The sequence below is a fragment of the Microcaecilia unicolor genome, chromosome 1, assembly GCF_901765095.1.
Source record: "Microcaecilia unicolor chromosome 1, aMicUni1.1, whole genome shotgun sequence".
NCBI classification, from domain to species: domain Eukaryota; kingdom Metazoa; phylum Chordata; class Amphibia; order Gymnophiona; family Siphonopidae; genus Microcaecilia; species Microcaecilia unicolor.
The window spans coordinates 592,089,346-592,111,005 of NC_044031.1; the positions used below are offsets into that span (position 1 = coordinate 592,089,346).

The window sequence follows — 21,660 nt, forward strand, 5'->3', positions numbered from 1 at the left end:
TATACCACATTGGAAGATGAGCATGTGAAGGGTTCCTTTATGCTGAATATTTTTCCTAATGACTGTAGGATCCTGTGAAATGGTTTGGCATAGTTTGCAGCTGGACATATTGCAAGGATGTGTGCCACTCTCTTCTTTTTGAGTTTCTATCGGGAGCTTGCTTCTCACTAGTTTGTATTTTAGGTTGGGTGGCTATCGGAAGGCCAGCACTGGTGGGGAAGGGAATATCTCTTTCAGTAGTTCATCCTCCTGGAGTAGTGGCTTTTTCTCAATTTTTCTAGCTCTGGGTTGTGGCTTTTTCTCAATTTTTCTAGCTCTGGGTTGTATGTCACTACAAGGGGGATTCTGTCTGTGGTTTTCTTTTCCTTGTATTGTAATAGGTTTTCCCTGGGTGTTTTAAGGGAGGAAGCAACATTCTTGGAGATTATTTTGGGGTTGTAGCCTTTTTGTTTGAAGACTGTCATTGGAATGCTTTGATGTTTCACTTATACTGTTATTTATCAACATTTGCTTATTTCCGATCTGAAGAAGAAGGGTTACCTTCAGAAACCAATCAAAAATATATTAAGTTAGCCCAATAAAAAAAGGTATCATCTTATTCTCTTTTTCTCTATTTTATTTCTATTGATTACCTTTAAAAGTGGACTATCACAGCTACCACATCATTGATCTGTTTCAAATTTGCTACCATTAGTTTCATTTGAAAAAGTAAACAGCCATTCCCTATTTACCTTTTCCACCTCAAAAATCATTCTTTAGACCAGAGTATTCCAAACTGTGAGTCTGGACCCCAAATGAGGTCATAAAACCTTCATTTTGGGTCGCAACCTTGGTGGGCTCTCCATAGGTGCATCATTATTCTCTACCTTCGGGGAGGGGAGGGTCACACAATTTTATTTGGCCTTGATCATGGGGTCACGGCCACAAAAGATTGATAAGCACTACTTTAGTCTTCTATCAAAGCCCCTTTCAACCATCTCTTTTCCAAGCTAAACAGCTCTAACTTTTTTAGCCTCTTTTCAGGGAAACTTTTCCACTTCCATTATAATTTCGATTGCCCTTCCCTGTACCTTGTCCAGTTCCATTATAGAGATGAGACAACCAAAACTGCAGACAATATTCAAGTCGTAGTCATTGCATGGATCGATAAACACATACTATAAATATTAGCCATTTTATTCTCCTTTCTGAATAATGTCTAGTATTCTGTTTGCTGTTTTGACCACCACTACACACTCAGCTGAGAGTTTCAACAAATAGTCCACAATGACTTTAAGAACCTTTTCCTAAGTATTGGCTCTTAATACAGAAACCAGAATTTGGTATCTACTTGGATTATTTTTCCAAGACTAGATGTCTTCACATTATCCTTAAAGACCAAGGAAAATAATTTATCTAGTTTTACTACCACTTGGTCATTTCTACATATCTGAGTATAAATGATGAAGAGCGATAACAGGTAAGCGATCAAATAAACAGAAAAGGAAGATTCTAATGTAGGTAAGAAAAATAAAACAAGTAAACTTACCTTCCAAATTTTCAATTCTTTCAATGTTGTTCAAAGCCAGATTCAAGTATTCAAGAAGCTTCAGTTTGTTAACATTTTCTGTAACAAAGTATAGAACACCACCAATACATCTATAGTCTATTTTAATTGTGTATCAAGAATAAGATAAACTCCACAAAGCAACACATTACTTCTTTGACACATAACTCATCCAGATCTTAATTAGATCGCAAGCCCTCAGGATCTCAGATCTTCTTCAAATAGGAGATTGCCTTTGAAAGGAAATTTCATGAGGCGCTGCTTGGATGCCGCATCCACAGCGCAGTGATGAAGCAATAACAACCACAGTAACCACCAACACCATCTGTTTGGTCGAGGTTCTCACCTCCAGAGAATGCTGAGATTCAGAATCTGCCAAAGTATCTGCTGCCTGCTGAACCCAACTGAGGCAAGCTCCAGCAGAATAAGAGCTGCAAATGGCAACTTGTAGGGAAAGAGTAGAAATTTCAAAGCAAACCTTTAAAAAGGATTCCATCTTCCTGTCCTGCACACCTTTTAAGGTTATGTCACCATCCACTGGGAGAGTGGTCCTTTTAGTAACTGCTGCCACCAACACATCCACTTTGGGCAACTTGAGCTTGTCCAGCTCATTTTGCACAATGGGAAAGAGATGAGACATAGACCTGAATAGCCTCAAGAGGCCTTTGAGTGCTAGCCATTTTAGGATTAGATGTAGCATGCACAGATTCCTCAGAACTGGATATATACTGAGAGTTTGCAAGGCTTTTGGAATAAATAATGTCTCTTTGTGAAAAATCTTGTTCACAGTAAGATCATCAGTCTCATCACTGAGTACCTCTCTTTCTCCAAGTTCCTCAGGAATATGAACCTGCATAGAACTGGCAGATAAACCAGTATCAGAATAGGGGGAGACTGAGGAGCTAAAGACTCCATCCAGAGTGGCACAAGGCAATCTGCCGCCTGAGGCAGGGATGAGATGCTGCCGCAGCCATAATTCAGGAGTGGCACTCCCCTTCCCTCCTCAACCCTTTACCTTATTTTTTTTTTTTTCGAAAAGGCAGCAGCAATTTCCATAGGCTACTCTGTTGCAGTGCCGCTGGCACCGGCCTCTTCATTACTGCTTCCCACCTCTGAGGAAACAAAGTTACGTCAAGAGGTGGATTGCAGTGGGAGAAGAGGCCAGTGCCAGCCGACCACAGCAAGGCAGACTATGGGAATTGCTGCTGCCGTCTTTTAGGAAAAAAAAGGTAAAGGGTTGAGGAGGGAAGGGGAGTTTCTGGAGCATGCTGCCTGAGGCCCCCTCCTCAGATGGCCTATTGGTAAGACCTCCCCGACTCCACCTCAGGGATGGCATCTAAACGTCTCTGTTTTATTAAAGATCAACTTGCAGAGGCTGAGAAGTTTACAAGGATTCAACAGAGTTACAATGGTGTTGCTACAAACTAGAAGGAGACACTTGGAGATGAGAGCACTTGAGAAGGTAAGCCTGATGGAGAAGAATAAGCTCTGCAGAAATGGCTCAAGAGGCTCAACAGTAGCAGTACTAGACACATTACCTGCCAAAGGAGAAGGCATTGATAGCAAAGCAGACTGAAAATACTGAGGGCTGAAATGGGAAATCAACGGCAGAAACCATGGGAGAACTTAGCTGCTGAGAAAAAAAACTGCACTGGACAGTGTGTGCTGAGGGGAACATGCCTGCGATTCCTCAGCGCAAGAAGACAACAACTCGCCCACATGAAAAACACCCATGCCAAATTCAGGTCTGAACTGATTCACTGAACACTTTCCTGACACTGCTCACCACTTCCCACAGCATTTAACCACCTCAGCAGTCATAAATCAACAGGGAAAGTGAAACTGGGAGTTCTGATTAAGAAAGTAAATTTAAAGTAACTGAAGAGAAAATGCTGAAAATCACCTCTCTGCTCAAGTCACTGCAGGTTGCAGGAGAAACAACCCCTTTCCATAAGAACAACCACTGCAGCAGAATAATCTTCCTCAACTGCCTCTCTTCTGTTTTTTTTTTTTTTTCAAACTCTGTGAGGAAGGAGAAGAGAGATAGTGGCAGGATAGGGGTGTGGATAGCCGGCTGTCTCCCACTGAATATTGGCAGTTAGCACCTAGCAGATAGCCGGTTATATTGCATAATATAACCGGCTATCCACCGATTTTCAGCATATCGCCAAATATGGCACGTGAATACCTGGAATATCTTTGGCCAGTTCTAACTTAACCAGTCAGTACTGAATATGGGCTTGGCCATTTAAGTTGGAACCGGCCAAAAATAATTCGGACATTCAATGTTGGTTACCACAAACAGCACGGCATTGAATATCTGGACTTGGTGCTGAGCATGGGAGGCAGCCCGGCTACCTCCCGAGGTCTGAATAACAGCCCCTGTCGAGGAGGGATACAGTCCTATAAGACAGTTCAGTGCTCTCTATCTCCACCTGCTGGTAGATGGTCACAACCCACAAGTCCGTGGATTCATCTGCTACAGATGCTAAGGAATGTCAGTTTGCACAAGGATTCTGGCCTATGACTCTACACATCCTTAGTACAGAATCTTCTTCCACTGGAGTGACAGAATACTTGGTAAATACTAATATTAAAGCCTCCACTTTAGACTGTGCCAGCTTCTCCTTTACTGAGACACCAAAGGATAGAATTGTGCCATTGTTCTACTCCTCCTTTGCCTTGTTTCCACAGTAACCCACTCTGCTGAAATTGGGGCCTTTACAGCTTGATAAACTGGGTAGCCCTCAAAGACTTATACATTCCCTTTAGAAAAGGATCCCCCACCAAGGCTATATCGTGCGGCTGAGAAATCACAGCTAATGAGGAAGGGTCGAGTTAGGACCTGGTGGGTGATAGAAGCGTATTTTCAAAGCACTTAGACATACAAAGTTCCATAGTAACCTATGGAACCTCTTTGAAAATGAGTTCACAATATCATAAGAGTGACATCCAGCCATTCCTTCGCTGCCTGCTGAAAAAACAGTATTGAACCTTGTGCTTTCAGAGGGATTCTGTCACCAATAACATAACACTTCACCTCTTCCCTGCTTAACATACCCTGAGATGGAAGTAACTAATGAGGTAATCAAATTTGCTGACGACACAAAGTTATTCAAAGTTGTTAAATCGCAAGAGGATTGTGAAAAATTACAAGAGGACCTTACGAGTCTATACTGGGCATCCAAATGGTAGATGACGTTTAATGTTGGCAAGTGCAAAGTGATACACCTCGGAAAGAGGAACCCGAACTATAGCTATGTAATGCAAGGTTCCACATTAGGAGTCACCGACCAGGAATCTAGGTGTCATCGTTGATGATACATTGAAACCCTCTGCTCAGTGTGCAGTGGCAGCAGTGGCTAAGAAAGTAAATAGAATGTTAGGTATTATTAGGAAAGGAATGAAAAACAAAACAGAGGATGTTATAATTGTTGGAATAATGTATTGTGTTTTACATGCATTGTCTGTCAGCAATGTTTTTTTTTTTTCCTCTGTGATTACTCTGTGACCTCTGATGTCAATTACCTAAGAGGTCACACCTATGCAACTTCCTGTGGGGGTTAGGAACAGCAATCACATGGAGCTCTAATGGTCTCTCCTGTGAGGATCTAGTGGTGTGAGCATCCATTACCATCTAAGCACATGGAAAGAGCTGATAATCCAAATGTATAGTATTATGTATATATAAGCCTGCTGAATATATATCTGACTAAAACTGTGAGTAAACAGATGTTTTGTTACTTCAACTTTAAAGTGACTCAGCAGTGAATTATTCTGGGGTGTATGTGAGAGAGATGAAGAATAGAAATTAACATTTCTAAAGCTGAAGCTGTGTGTATAACAATCTGCTAATTATTTACTACAAATAATCCAACAAAAGGGTTATGGGCCCAGCCCAGGAATTGAAAAAGGAAGAAGAGAAATATTACCAGGCAGTGAAAAAGCCAAATTTTTCTCTTAAGTTTTAAAAGAAAGATTCAGTCTGTCTCTCTCTCTCTCCCCCACACACCAAACAAAAAGCAATGGCTGAGGGAGGAAATTCACCATTTTTCCACTCTCTCAAGGTGCCTAAATTAACTGAATATAATTATAAGCAATGGGAGCTAAGATTCAAATGTCTCCTTCAAGCAAAGAAATTAAGTATATGTTTAGACCAAAACAGAACAGCTGAAAATATGGCTGAATGGGACAATGCAAACTATTATGTGAAGTGCATGTTTTTTGAAGCTCTCTCAGAGAAACAAGCCATATTGGTGGAGGCAAAAGATACAGCAAAGAAAATTTTAGAAAAACTGAGAACTATGTATGCAACTACATATGCAAAACAGCAACCAATTTGGTTGGCAGAGTTGAATGAAACCAAATTAAGGGATAAAAGTAAGTGTAATGATCACATTATGCATCTTATGTCTTCATTTCAAAAGTTAGAACTTTCTGGAATTCCCATGTGTGATGCATTGAAAAGAGCATTTCTTTTTACCTCACTATCAAAGAAGTTTGATGTTTTTAGGTCTGTAAATGAAGCCATTGAAGGGCAATCTTTTGAACAGGCAGCATAAAAACTGAGGCAGGAATGCATAATTAATGATTCTGAGGAGATGTGTTCTCAAAGACAGTCAGAGAGAAATGAAACAAATTTCTTGGCAAAGAATAGAGGAAGGCGGAGCTATGGGAAAACTCCACCCAAGGGCAAGCTGATTTGCTATTCATGTGGAAAGGAGGGACATGTATCTAAATGGTGTAAGGAAACACAGAACACCCCCTCTAGCTCACCTAAGCCAATGGAACAAAAGAATTTTCCAAGCAGGAAATGTACAAAGGACAATGATAAACATAAGTGCTTTTTAATGGCAGAAAAATCTTTGACTATGGTAAATAATAATTCAAATGAAAGTACTTGGATTTTGGATTCGGGGAGCACATGCCATTTAACCAATTGTAAGGATTTCTTTCAGGAAATGTGTCCAGAGGAAGGTATTCTTCAAACTGCAAACGCAGGGACTGCTCAGATCCAAGCAAAGGGCATTGGATTCTTAAAATGCAAAGTGTCTAATGAAGTTAAAGAAATTCCTGTAAGTGATGTCTTGTATATTCCCCAAGCAGTTTGCAATATGCTTAGTGTATCTACATTAGATAAGAAGGGATTTGTGATTCATTTTGAAAACAGTAAGTGCACAATCTCTAAAAATGATGAAGTGTATGCTGAAGCTTTTATGCATAATGATGTTTATAAACTGAGCATTTCAGGTGAAGCCTCACATATGGCGCAAGTAAGGAAGAATGATGGTAAATGTAGTCTGGAAATCTGGCACCGCCGCCTGGGACATCGTGATTTTAAGGTGATCCAGGATCTTCACAATAAGCAACTTGCTACAGGCATTGAAATAAGTGCAGATACTGGTAAAATGGAGAAATGCATAAACTGTGTTACTCAAAAAGGTGTGAGACCCTCATTTCCTGCATACACAGGAAATAGGAGTAATAAAGTACTGGACTTAATACACAGTGACTTATGTGGACCGTTTAATATCCCATCATTGGGAAATAACAGATTTGTGCTAATATTCTTGGATGATTTCTCTAGATACTGTGTGGCCTATTTGCTGAAAGAAAAAAGTCAAGTCACAGACATGCTGAAGAAATACGTAGCCATGGTGAGCAATAAATTTGAAAGAAAACCAAAGGTTCTTCAGACCGACAATGGTGGTGAGTTCACTTCACAAAGCATGCGCACATTTCTAGAACAAGAAGGCATTCAGCATATCACAACAGTAGCTTATACACCAGAGCAAATTCTGTTGCAGAGAGAAAATTTAGGTCACTTGTGGAAATGACCAGATGTATGCTGTCAGATAGCAATCTCCCTAAAAGACTATGGGGGGAAGCCATTCTCACAGCAGTGTACCTACAAAACAGAATGCCAACTAAAGGCGCTGAGCGCACACCACATGAGACATGGCATGGTAGGAAGCCAAACCTGTCACACATAAGAACATTTGGAAGTACAGCATATGCTCATGTACCAAAGCAAAGAAGGCATAAGCTGGATTCCACAACAGAAAGGGGCATTTTAGTTGGCTATGCTCCAGGACACAAAGGATATAGAATTTTGAATCTGAAAACTGGCATTGTTGGCATAAGACATGTTACATATTTTGATGAAAACAAAAGGGTTGATAAAGGCTGGATTATCCCAGATGAGCCTTATCATCCAGAATATGAAACTAGAACCATAATAGACATGCCAGTGTATATAAATGCCATACCAAGGCAGATGTCTGAAAGCAACTCATCTGTATCTAACGAGGAACAGGCAGAGGAAGCAGACACAGAAAGGATCATTGCAGAAGACAGTACAGTTGGAGAAGGGGAATCAATTGGAGAAGGACTCTCAGATTTAGAGGATGCGGAAAGGTTGGACCAACCTGTTGTCAGACGCTCATCCAGGGAAAACAAAGGTGTTCCACCCCCAAGACTGTCTTACCTAACAAAGTCAGCAGAAGCTCAAGAGCCCTTAACATGGGATGAGATTGAGAAAATGCCAGCAGAAGAAGCTGCTGAATGGCGTAAAGCTGCACAAGAAGAAATTGATTCATTGCATAAAAATAAAACTTGGATTCTTACAAAATTACCTCCTGGCAAGAAAGCTATAGGATGCAAATGGGTATTCAAGTTAAAAAGGAATGCACAAGGAAAAGTGGAAAGGTATAAAGCCAGATTAGTCGCAAAGGGATATCTTCAAAAATATGGAGAAGATTTTGATGAAGTGTTTGCACCTGTAGTGAAACACACGACAATTAGAACACTTCTGAGCATTGCAGTCTCAAAAGGCATGCAAGTCAACCACATTGATGTGAAAACAGCATTTCTTCACGGAGATATAACTGAAGAATTGTACATGGAACAGCCAACAGGTTTCATAAATACAAAACAAAGACAGCTAGTGTGTAAATTAAACAAAGGTCTTTATGGATTAAAGCAAAGTGCAAAATGTTGGAATGACAAATTGCATGAAATATTGACAAATTTAGGATTTAAGCAAGGTGAAGCAGATAAATGCTTGTACACTAGGTGCAGAAATGGACAATATGCATACATTTTAGCTTTTGTTGATGATCTGCTCATTGCAAGCGAAAGTGAGCAAGAGTACAAGGACATTGTAAAATATTTAAACCTGAATGTTGAGATAAAAGAACTTGGTAATGTGTCATACTATCTTGGTATAGAAATTGAGAAACAAAATGATGGTTCTTATCTTCTAAGCCAGAAGCAGAAAATAAATGAGCTTATTGAAAGTTTAGGTATGCAAGATGCCCAAGTTGTAAGCACTCCCATGATCACTGATTTTCTGAAGGATGAAACAGTAAGAGAACCTTTACCAGATAACATCCAATATAGATCAGCCATAGGTAAGCTTTTATATCTGACTACCACATACAGGGCTGATATAGCAAATGCAGTAGGAATTTTGAGCAGAAGGGTCAGCTCACCTACCAAATCAGATTGGACTGCAGTTAAAAGGATGGTAAGGTATTTAAAAGGTACCATTGATTGTAAATTAAAGATTTCAGCCAATAGTAATCCAAAACTAATATGTTACTGTGATTCAGATTGGGCAGGGGATCATTCTGATTATAAATCCACAAGTGGATATGTGTTTATGTATGGAAATGTACAAATTTCTTGGGCCAGTCATAAACAAAGTATTGTGAGTCTGTCTTCTACAGAAGCTGAATATGTGGCTGTATCAGAAGCATGCAGAGAACTGATGTGGATTGAAAAACTTTTGCTGGATTTGGAATAGATGAACAGAGACCAATCCAGATAATGGAAGATAATCAGAGCTGCATCAGACTGTCACAGAATGACAAGGTTCAGTCACGCACCAAGCACATCGCAACGAAATATCACAACGTGCGAGAGCTGGCAAAAGAAGGGGTCATCAGTCTACACTATTGTCACACCAGTGAGATGACAGCTGACATCATGACCAAACCGTTACCCAGAGAACGTTTTGAGAATCTGCGAATAAAGCTTGGACTTTGTATGAATTAATAATTGCATGACAGTTATGCATGAGAAGGGGTTTGTTGGAATAATGTATTGTGTTTTACATGCATTGTCTGTCAGCAATGTTTTTTTTTTTTCTCTGTGATTACTCTGTGACCTCTGATGTCAATTACCTAAGAGGTCACACCTATGCAACTTCCTGTGGGGGTTAGGAACAGCAAGCACATGGAGCTCTAATGGTCTCTCCTGTGAGGATCTAGTGGTGTGAGCATCCATTACCATCTAAGCACATGGAAAGAGCTGATAATCCAAATGTATAGTATTATGTATATATAAGCCTGCTGAATATATATCTGACTAAAACTGTGAGTAAACAGATGTTTTGTTACTTCAACTTTAAAGTGACTCAGCAGTGAATTATTCTGGGGTGTATGTGAGAGAGATGAAGAATAGAAATTAACATTTCTAAAGCTGAAGCTGTGTGTATAACAATCTGCTAATTATTTACTACAAATAATCCAACAATAATGCCTTTGTATTGCTCCATGGTGCGATCGCACCTCGAATATTGTGTGCAATCCTGGTCACCACATCTCAAAAAAAGATATAGTGGAATTAGAAAAAGTACAGAGAAGGGCAATGAAAATGATAAAGGGGATGGAACGACTTCCTTATGAAGAAAGGCTAAATCGGCTAGGGCTATTCAGCTTGGAGAAAAGATGGCTGAGGGGAGATGTGATAGAGGTCTATACAATAATGAGTGGAGTGGAACAGGTAGACATGAATCGCTTATTTACTCTTTCCAAAAATACTAGGACTAGGGGACATGCAATGAAGCTTCAAAAGTAGTAAATTTAAAACGAATCAGAGAAAATATTTCTTCACTCAACACGTAATTAAACTCTGGAATTCTTTGCCAGAGAATGTAGTAAAAGAAGTTAGCTTAGCGAGTTTAAAAAAAGGTTTGGATAGCTTCCTAAGAGAAAAGTCCATAAGCCATTATTAAAATGGACTTGGGGAAAATCCACTGCTTATTTCTAGGATAAGCAGCATAAAATGTATTGTACTGTTTTGGGATCTTGCCAGGTACTTGTAATCTGGATTGGCCACTGTTGGAAACAGAATGCTGGGCTTGATGGACCTTCAGTCTGTCCCAGTATGGGACAACTTATGTTGTTATCTGAATGTAACTCACCTCAAGCTACTACTGAAAAAGGTGTGAGAAATTAAAATAAGTAAATTCTTTGGTTGATGTAAATAATCTTGGTCCTGGGGACAAACCTCATTACTAGGTCGGCAGAACTATGCCAGGTCTCAGTGATAAGACAAACATTAGGCTGGGTATCAGTTATTAAATCATAAATGAACTGCCATTTTTGCTCCTAATTGACCTACAACTAAAGTACAATATATTCAGCACAACTCCACTGCTGGTGCACCATGTTTTTTTTGTTTTTTTTTTGGGGGGGGGGGGGGGGGGGGGTTAGGGTGCATGCAAATTATTAATTGCAGGATAAGTTAAGAACCTTGCACGACCAAACCTATATTCAGTTCATTACTTTGGTGTAAGGGTGGCACAGTTATACCTGCTCCCACTGAGTAACACCAGAACAGAGAAAAAATGGCATCAGTAGCCACAAACTAAAAGGAACACAGTGTATTAAGAAAAGAAAAACACAGCCTAACAATTTTCTCCAATGCTAATTAACATAAATAAAACTGAAAAACAGAATTAAAGATTAAAACCAAAGCCATACACAAAGTTGCACATCAAAGGTGCACAGAGGGGCATGCTCCTTTGGTACACCCCCTTCAACAGCACCTCATTTTAAGGCCCCAGCTGGTACACTGATAATAGTGCAACCAAACTAAAGTGAAACACTCTGCAGACTCAACAAGCAACAGCACAAAGCAGAGGTAGTCCAGAGAAGGAGCAGACTCAGGATACTCCATAATTACATTTATTGATATGGTCAGTGGAGAGCCCAAAGCTCACCATCCCCCAGTATCAGCAGAAGTAAATCAATGCAATGGGCAGATTAACAACACAGAAGCAGCAGTCAGACTAATTACTTGCCACTCACAGCACAGGCTGACTTAAATATAATCCCCAGTTAAGGGCAGAAAAATAAAAACACAATCTCCTGCAGGTAACCTAGTTTATATGGCTAAGAGCCATGAGACAGGTACTAAACAGTAGGTGACGGTCAAGCTTCTATGGAGGACAACTGGTGTTTCTTTAGCTAAAGCAGTGTAAACAGGGACAACAAGGCAGACTGAAGTGGCCAAATGGTCCTTACTGTATCCTGTCATCCACTATGCTACTATGTAAAACTTGAACAGCAAGCCAAGAATCACCATCAGGCTCATTTTCGAAAGAGATGGACGTCCAAAAAGTGACATAAATCGCCATTTGGACGTCCATCTCACAGAGACGTCCAAATCGGTATAATCAAAACCGCATTTTGGACATCTTTCTCAGAAGTCTGTTGGAAAGACGTCCAAATCTCAAGGGGGCGTATTGGAAGCGTGTTTAAGGTGGGACTTGGGCGTTCCTAAGACTTAGTCTTTGAGCCATAATGGAACAAAGCAAAAACGTCTAGCACTAAAACTTTGACGTTTTGAGCTGGACCTGTTTTCATTACGAATAAGGCACAAAAAGGTACCCCAAATGACCAGATGACCACTGGAGGGAATCAGAGATGACCTCCCCTTACTCCCCCAGTGGTCACTAACCCCCTCCCACTTGCCAGCCTCTATGCCAGCCTCAGATGTCATATTCAGGTCCATGACAGCAGCATGCAGGTCCATGGAGTAGTTTAGTGGACTTCAGACAGGCGGACCCAGGCTCATACCCCCACACTACCTGTTACACTTGTGCAGGAAACTGTAAGCCCTCCAAAACCCACCAGAAACCCACTGTACCCACATATAGGTGCCCCCTTCACACGTAAGGGCTACGGTAGTGGTGTACAGTTGGGGGTAGTGGGTTTTGGGGGGGGGGGGGGGTTGGGGAGCTCAACACACAAGGTAAGGGAGCTGTGTACCTTGGAGTATTTTAAGAAGTCCACTGAAGTGCCCCCTAGGGTGCCCGATTGCTCTCCTGGCATGTCAAGGGGACCAGTCTACTAAAAATGCTGGCTCCTCCCATGTCCATGGCTTGAATTTCGACGTTTTACACTTGGACGTTTTTTTTCAAAAATGGCCGAAAATCAAAGACGTCCAAATCGCAAAACTTCCAAATCCAAGGATGTCCATGGTATTTTCGAACACAAAAGATGGACGTCCATCTTTTTCGAAAATGACCTTCTCCCCACTTCAGAATTTGGACGTCTTTGTAAAATGTCCAAATTCTGACATTTCTTTCGAAAATGCCCCTCCATGAATTCTAACATACTTAATTAAGTCACTAAAGATCTCACCAGATCACTAATGGTTTATCACTAATCTCATTTTTTGCCTCAAGCTTTTTAATAGATGAAGAGATGGAAAATTCTTAGAAGCAGTCAAATATAGATATTTGAATTTTTTGCTTTAAAATACTGTTCAAGTTTTTTGTTATGCTTTAATTGGAGATCATCAGTGGGCCCCTGTTCTTCAACAAGGCCATCACAGTGAGTCTGAATGCCTACAGTGTTTAGGCATTAAAGACATATTAATTTAGAAAGTCAACTAGATCAGTGGTTCTCAAACCTGTCCTGGGGGACCACCAGCCAGTAAGGTTTTCAGGTTATCCTGAAGGAATATGAAATGAGAGAGATTTGCATATAGTGGAGGTGACAGGCATGTGAATCTGTCTCATCCATATTCCTTTGAATATAAAACTCACTGTCAGTTATGCTTTTATATTATGAAACACTTTTTTAAAATAATTCATTCCTTACAAAAATATCCAATGCCAATATTTGCTATTTCTCCATACATACTCATACCTCATTCATACACTAACACTTTAAAGCACTTCAAGAGCAAAATCTCACTAATACAAATGCAAGCTAACTGCCCACAGTATCCGTAGACCTCACCAAAATTTCTTATTTTGAAAGTCCACCTGAACCCCCCTAAAACATCACTTCCGGGTCCTGCAATAAATACTGTACTCCTCCAATTGATTATGCATAGTCTCTTATCCTTGCACAGTTCATATCACCCCTTTTAAATGTGATCGTGATCCACTTTACATCACTCCTCCTCGGTCCCAGATATTGCAAGCAGAAAACTTTTCAATCCTTTGAGTTCATAGCTCTTGTGCTAACTCCGCACACCAGTCATTAAGTGTGCCCCAAACTCAACACAGTCTGCGTTTCGCTATATCAGCGTCATCAGGAGTCGGGCCAATTGATGGCTATACACCATTCATAGCTGCAAGACGGTAGGCAATCCACCTTCCACAAACACACCCGCCTTGCAAAAAACGCCTTTGGGATAGATATCCTGAAAACCCAACTGGCTAGTGGTCCCCCAGGACAGATTTGAGAACCGCTAATCTAGATCATCTTGCAGAATACTTTTGTACAAGGATATAAGATTTTTATAATGCGACAACATTAAAAACAAAAACTGGTTTTTTCCCCTAAATAAAACACGGGAGAACATTCTGAGGTACGTGGTTTTTAACTTGAGAACTCTTATCCATGGTTTTAGGGTAGAACTGTTGATATCTAAAAAAAAAAAAATAGCAAAGCGGTTGGATAGCAAAAACATTTAAAAATTTGATATCAAAATTTTTAATGTTTTTGCTATCCATCCGCTTTTTAAAAATGTAGTTATATTAAATCAAACAAAAAAAAACTTACCAATTTTTGGAATGAGGTTATTGTGAAGATATAATATTTTTAAGTTTCGACACCATTTGTCAATGTGTTCTATTCTTTCTAATTCTTGCTGATGCAAAGAGATTTCTTCAAGGGAAAATATTTCACAGTTGTTATGCTCTGCACGTCGTCTAATGAGATCTTCAGTAACTGTTAAAACAAATATAAAGAAACATTTCTTATGTAACCAAGAACAGACACACACCTGATCTCACCTCACACCACCCTTCCCTATGCTCCTTTAGAAGAGAATCTTTAGCTCAAGTTATCAAGCAGAAACTGTTATATGCAATATTCTCTCTTCTATGAGACTGTGGACCTGAACAAAAATGAATATTTTCAACCCCATGCTATCCCTATGGAAAAAGTCTTCACTGATAGCCTCTTTTACCGCTCGCTAAAAAGGAAGTATCGCTGGGCTACCACAGCAGCCCAATGGTACTTCCCACCCCCAGCAAGCAGTCATATCTGGTGCTACAAAAATATATGTATTTTTGTAGCGCCGGTGTGTACCCGGCGGTAATCGGGCAGTGCCACATGCTGCCCAGTTACTGGCAGGTTAGCGCAAGAGCCCTTAACACCACCTCAATGAGTGGCAGTAAGGGCTCCACCCCACCCACCCCCAAAATGGCCACGCAGCCAGTGCTTTATTTGCCGCACAGCCATTTCCTGCAGGAAAGACCTACCTTTTTACCCATGGTAAAAGGGGCGACGCACGTCAAAAACATGCACCGATGCCAGCGCAGGCCCCCTTTTGCTACAGCTTGGTAAAAAGGGGCCCTGAATATCCCAATGAGTATTCTCCCCATAGCACTGCTGCCAGCAAAGTACAGGCAAACAGAAGTGGACTACAGATACTTCTGATCCTGGCTTCTCATTTTAAAGGCCACTGGACGAAATCCTTTATACAAATATTCAATATCAATTTGATAGAAGGGAACTGACTGGAAACAGTAGAGAAATTCTAGCCCCAGTACCCTCTGCATGAAGTAAATACAGATCAGTTGGGAAGCACATTATATATAGCTAGCTCAGTCTGAACTACCTATTCATTCCTGCAACACAAACTGTGTGAATTATACTTCAAGACGTTACAGCACCCTCAGCATGAAGTATCCACGTCACAGAAAACTTGGGCCCTGATTAACTAAAGCTCAGCAAGAACTGATTCTCATTGTCCCCACCCAGCTCAATATAAATGGCATCCCCCTCCCCCTGGAAACAATAACCTCAGTATGCATTGTGCCTTCTCATCATACAAGCACCCCCTATGTGAAATCAGGCACTCCTTCAGGACTCTTCTCCCCTCCAAGGCCTGAGAAACTACCTCTGGCTCCAACATCAACCCATGACAAAATGCAAAACAAGCGCCCACGGCTCACAGGTACTTACTGTGCACCATGGCAGTCAACTCTGTCTTCCAGTGTGGTGCCTTCTACAGCTATTGTACTGTGAAAATCCAAACACATGGAACCACGGAGGGGACAAGTCAGAAGTTATTCATCATTTTGTGGTGGGCGTGACAATGACAAAAATTGCTATGTGTTAAAACAACTACCTACAAAAAAGGTACATTCATGCCTAAACTTCCATTTCTGCATATCACATGAAACAGAAAACATTCCCCTCTCAGTCTCTTCTTTCTCACCACCATGTCCTACTTCCTTTCCACCTTTCAAATACTTTTTTCCTCTGCAGATTCTCTTACTATATTCAGTCTATTAGATTGTAGTAGCGCTCTAGAAATGTTAAGTAGTAGTAGTAGTAGTTTGTGCTTCTTCCTCCCCTTCCTTTTTACAACTTGCATTCTTTCTGTTAGGAGGGGAATCGGGGAGGATTAAGGGGAGTTGAGGGGTTTGGGACAGTTTTTGAGGGTCTGTGAAGTGGGGGGGAAGGATATCTTCAATATGTCAGTGCGCCAGAGCTTGCTTTATTTGCAACGCTATATGCTTTTATTTTTGCTTATGATAACAATAAAGATATTTCTACATAAAAAAACAATAGCAAATGCTTGACTGACTATGAGGCATATTTTCAAAGCACTTTGGGAGGCTAAGTTCCATAGGTTTCTATGGAACTTTGGGAGGCTAAGTGCTTTGAAAATGAGCTTGTATGTGTGTTTTTGTGACAGATTCTTTTAGTTGAAAGCTTCCCATATGTACATATCATGAAATAAAATTAAAAATCAGTAAAACAGCATAAATGATTGTAGCCAGAAGAAACTCTCTGAATTTTGTGCTCATTTTTCTACACTGTTCTATAGAATATAGTACTACATGGCCAAATTTCAGTGAGGATAGCCTGTTTCCTGATGGGTTCATCTTAAGCATTGTTGTAATCTTCCTTGGGAAGTCTGGAGTTATACAGATGGAATATATTGAAAATAAATGGAAGTAAAATTAAACTCTCACTGAGGCACATGGAATCACACCTTCACACCATCTGTTTGTTGAAGTTGACATTTTAGATACACAAATGGATTATTCTGTTTGAGCATGTTTCAGGGACAAATGGTTTTATAAATCACAATAATATGTATATGAACTCTATAGGAGACTGGTTTGTTTAAACTAAATGAGCTATAAGCCCCTAATGCAGTCCATTGGTTTTCTTATATAGTTTTTTCTTTTGACTTATACTGTGCCAAAACTGAAAACTCTTACCTCATTTCTGGTGGATAAAAAAAGACCATTGTGAACACAATCCACCCTGGTTGTTTTGTGACTGTATATGAGGAATTGTGATATTTTTTTTGTTACATTTGTACCCCGTGCTTTCCCACTCATGGCAAGCTCAATGCAGCTACATGGGGCAATGGAGGTTTAGTGACTTGCCCAGAGTCACAAGGAGCTGCCTGTGCCTGAAGTGGGAATTGAACTCAGTTCCCTAGGACCAAAGTCCACCACCCTAACCACTAGGCCACGCCTCCACTATTGAATAAATAAGTGTATATTTGTGTCCCTAGTCATACATCTAAAGGTTATATGATCCTTTCAAGATAGCCAGTTAATCATTTAACTTATTAGTGAAACATAACCACGGAGGCATGGTATGGTTGTATTTTCAATATGGTAATACTAGAGCTAAGGACCAGGTTATTTTGGGTCAGTCTTCACTGGACCAAACTTGCTTTCCTTGTGCCATCACCATCCAGTTGGATAGGAAGTGCCTTAAAAGGTGGAGGATAAAGGGGTTTGTTTTTTGTTTTGTTTTTTTACACTTATATCTCACATTATCCCAAGCAAACTCAGGTTCAACATGGCTTACATTTGAAAATATAGTGTGACAGAATAATGGAATTTAGTGACATCATGGGAGCAAGTAGATGGATATTTCTGAAACATTTAATAAAGTTGAGCTTAAAATATAAAAGTCTGCCCTTTAATGATGCTGCACATTCAGAAATCATAGCCATAAGTATAGACAGCTACTCAAACATTAACATGACCACACTAGAACAGGCATCCATACACACGTTGGGAAAGTAAACAACAACTTCTACAGAGTACATCCAAAACTTAAAATTTCCTCATTTCCATCTTCCAATATTCTAGACAGCAGATGAATAGATAAGTAGGACCCAAAGAAGTCCAAGTAAAATCAGAAACAACACAGTTTACACCTAACTGTTCAACCACCCTTAGATTCCACCTTTGGGTTTAAAAAGCAATACTACGTGCATGTAAGGTTTGGATAAACAACTTAAAACCATCAAAGTTTTAAGCAAATGCCCCAAATATGTAGTACTTAGTAGCAATAATGAAAAAGTGATGGAATATTCACCTAGCAGGCAGCCAACAGACTTATTTTCCACTAAAATAATTAACTTTGTATGAACTTGGTGGCTAATAGTGTGCTACTTGCATTTAAATTAAAACATACTTTAAGTACAACTACATTTATACAACAGAACTGGCACATTTAGACTGACTCTGGACTTCTGCAAGAAGGTAACGCTTCCTTCATTATTCAATACTTGTCTTTTAAAAAGTAGTAATAAAAAATATCAAGTGCATTTTTATAACCACTGCATTGCATAAAACAAAAGGAGTATGTTCCCACATAACATCTTTCTCTTTTGATCTAGGCACAGGAAAAAATAGATTTTAAATGCTCTACCCAATTAAGGTTTTAAAAAAGCTTTAGTTCTGACCTGAAGAAGGGTTGCCTTCAAAAGCTAATCAAAAAATGTATTGTTAGTCCAATACAAAAGGTGTCATCTTATTTTCTTTTCTATGTTTTATTTTATTTCTATTACCTTTAAAAGTGAACTAAAATGGAGACCACATCACTTTAGTTAAAAATAAAAACTCAGAATGTTTAGCACCTGATTCTCATAAATTGGATGAGGGGGGAAGAAGAGAGAGAGGGAACAGAGTGCCACTATACACCAGGGACTGGGAAGGGTAGAAAATCAGAAGTACCTGCAGGAAAACACAAGTGGGTGGAGGGATACCACTAATCACCAGGGATTATTTTTTTAGTCAGGGAAATGGTGTCATCAGGGTTGGGACAGATGGCGGCAGCCTGGCATTATTTTTGTTTTTTGCTTTTAAAATGTCACCCAATCACAGTGATAGGAAGGGTGACTTTGTAATGAGCTGCAGATTACTACTGAGATTTTAATGCAACAGTAATTTGCATGCTTATTGTTTATAGCATGCTGCCTTAAGTTTTGCAGGAAAACATTAGAGTACAGCTGTGCACAAATTCGGCTGTACAGTGAAGCTTTCTGCATCAGCCCCCTCAGTTTCTCTTTCCCTGCTCCCACAGCCTCACTTTCCATACCTTTATGATCCACAGGTGTCTATCTTTCTCCCCATCCTAGTACAGTCTCCCAGGCCCATCTCTCTATGAACAGCCTCTCTAATCTTCCAATCCATATTGAAACTGCAGTAGCCACTTTGAACATATCTTTATCTTTGAGGGTAGACACAAAATTTAGCAGCTTCCAATTTTGAAACTCCTGCACTGCTCAACTAAGACACTTGTATTGTGTGATTTGTGTTGTGATATCATGGTGTCCAGTTTTCAGCAGTGTTTACCCTTGATGCAACTCATGTGTGGGCTAAACACAGCCAATATAGGGCACTGTTGGTTTGTTAACCATTAATAAACTTATGGACAGTTTTCATCTGTTCTGCTCCATTTTTTTTCCAAAATACAAACAGTTGGCAACCCTCTCAGCAATAATTCATGGCAGAAATCACAGCTTATGGAACCCTCTAAATGTGCATTTTGGATCTCACTAGTGGTTCTGTTGAGCAATGGTTCCTTCATCCCAAAGGAGGCAAATACTGCCTTTTCAGCATTCCCATCCATGGCCATCCCAATCAGTGACACTGATCTGAAAATGTCACACACCTAACTCCTGTGTAGCCATCAACAGGTGAGCCTGGTATACAGCTACAGCCCACTGACTGGTATGGGCTACCTGCTGCTGTGAGAAGGGCACTTGCAGCTCTGTACTAATTCAAGGGGCAGTAGAGGTGGTAGTGTATAGTGAGGATGGCATAGCAGACCTTCAAAACTGTTAATACAGTGTCTCTAATCTAATCTTGTAATCTCCCATGCAGAAAGGGAAGCAATTAAGCACCTCTTCTCTTGCTGCCAAGGGGCCAAGTCACTCAATAAGATTCAAGAGGCCTCACAGCTCATATTATGAGATTTGGCCCCATGGCAGCAGGAGAAAAGGGGCGTGTATGCTTCGCCTGTTACCTGGTTGCATGGTACAATGGCCAACAAAATCAGTGGCATTGCAGCAACACTGCTGGAGGTAGGTGCAGTGTTTTCCTTGTACCATCACCATCCAGTTGGATAGGAAGTGCCTTAAAAAGGTGGAGGATAAAGGGGTTTGTCCCACTTCCTCAGCCTGAAAAAGTTTTATTCACCATGCCCTCCATTGCATTCCTGACACCCTTCCTGGGCATTCACCTCAGCCACTCCTCCTCTCCCCAGGCTAGCCCCCTCCACTCTCGCACCCAGTTTTGCACATAACACCCCGGCTCTCCTTTGTCCTGACACACAAACCCCAAAGACACCAAGACACACGCATTCGGCTGTACTCAAACGCCGAACACCCCTCCTCACACGCATTCAGGTATAGGGGGACCAGTCTCCCCTCCCTCCCCTGCAATCGCTCCCTGTCTGTTACTCTTCTCTATCCTCCTTGTGCGCGATGCAGCAGTTCTCCCTTAAACCTCCCCTCCCCCCGTCAAACTCATACCTGAGGTCGCCCACTAACAATCCCACGGCTTTCCTTCTCCAGGGGGCGTCCCCTTAACACACACAACTTCTCTCTCTCCCTCTGCATCCCTCCTTGCCGAAAACAGAACGTTGCTGCTTCAGGTGACGCATAGCAACGACCCAAACAAAAACAGGGGTTGCTTAACGACGAGGAGGTTTAATACACACGAGACCAAGTGACGTCAACACGTTGGAACCAATTAGGTTAATCTCTGTTTCCACGCTCCCGCGCAGCTGTCATCCAGTACACTCAAAACAAAGCGAACCTGTGAGCTGCTTCCTTCATCCACCATGTTGTCGTTCTTTATAGTTGATATGATTTTTATGTAATATCAGTTATATTTTCAAACATGCCGGCTTCTGCAGCATACGGATGTACAGAGAGGAAGTATAGTAACGGAATAACATTTGAGTAGTCATTTGTTCGTAAATTGTAATCAGTGTGTCATTTGGAGGGCCTGGTTATGGAGACACCCTGTATTCGTGAAGAGATTTTTTTTTTTCTCCTGGTAAAGGGCCACTAAAACAGACATGTTATTAGAATCAGGTGCTCCACATTCAGAGTTTCTATCAATTTATTTACTTATTTAGGACATTTATATCCCACATTTAACATTAGGTTGAAACCTGGGAACATTTAAAATCTTTAAAAGAGAAAGATGGTTTGTGGGAACTTGCTCCTTTTGTTTTGTGGAATTCAGGGGTATATTATATAAAAAAATGCACTTATTATTTTTTATTGACTACTGGTTGATTCACAGCAGAAGTTAACCAAGTCAACTTCATGCTTTGTAATATAATTTTTAATAGCATTTTCTCAGTTATTACCCAAATATGAATAACATTATGTTAATTATACAACCATGTCTGCCTCTGATGCTGGTTAGGATAACCCAGTGGTTCCCAAACCTGGGCCTGGAGTTACCTGAGGCAGTCAGGTTTGTCAGTATATTGACACCCTCCCCCTTCCCATCCATGTGCACCATATAAACCCCTGGACCTTTTCGGGACAGGAAAGAACCCCACTCTTTTCTGCCTGCA

At 40.5% G+C, this 21,660-nt stretch overlaps 1 protein-coding gene across 3 annotated transcripts in view; it reads right to left on the reverse strand.

The window, feature by feature from the left end:
• Positions 1-20,779, reverse strand: part of LRRC6 (leucine rich repeat containing 6) — a 98,473-nt gene extending 77,694 nt beyond the window's left edge. For 2 of the 3 annotated variants that reach the window (XM_030219300.1, XM_030219284.1), the window contains exons 1-4: positions 20,600-20,779; positions 15,766-15,822; positions 14,356-14,523; positions 1,529-1,606 (exon numbers count right to left, since the gene is read on the reverse strand). In XM_030219300.1, coding sequence (XP_030075160.1) covers positions 1,529-1,606; positions 14,356-14,523; positions 15,766-15,775 — 256 coding nt within the window. In that variant the 5' untranslated portion in view covers positions 15,776-15,822; positions 20,600-20,779. Of the gene's footprint in view, positions 1-1,528; positions 1,607-14,355; positions 14,524-15,765; positions 16,086-20,599 lie in introns of those variants that run through there. The other variant, XM_030219293.1, reaches the window with a different exon arrangement.
• Positions 20,780-21,660: the final 881 nt, after the last annotated feature.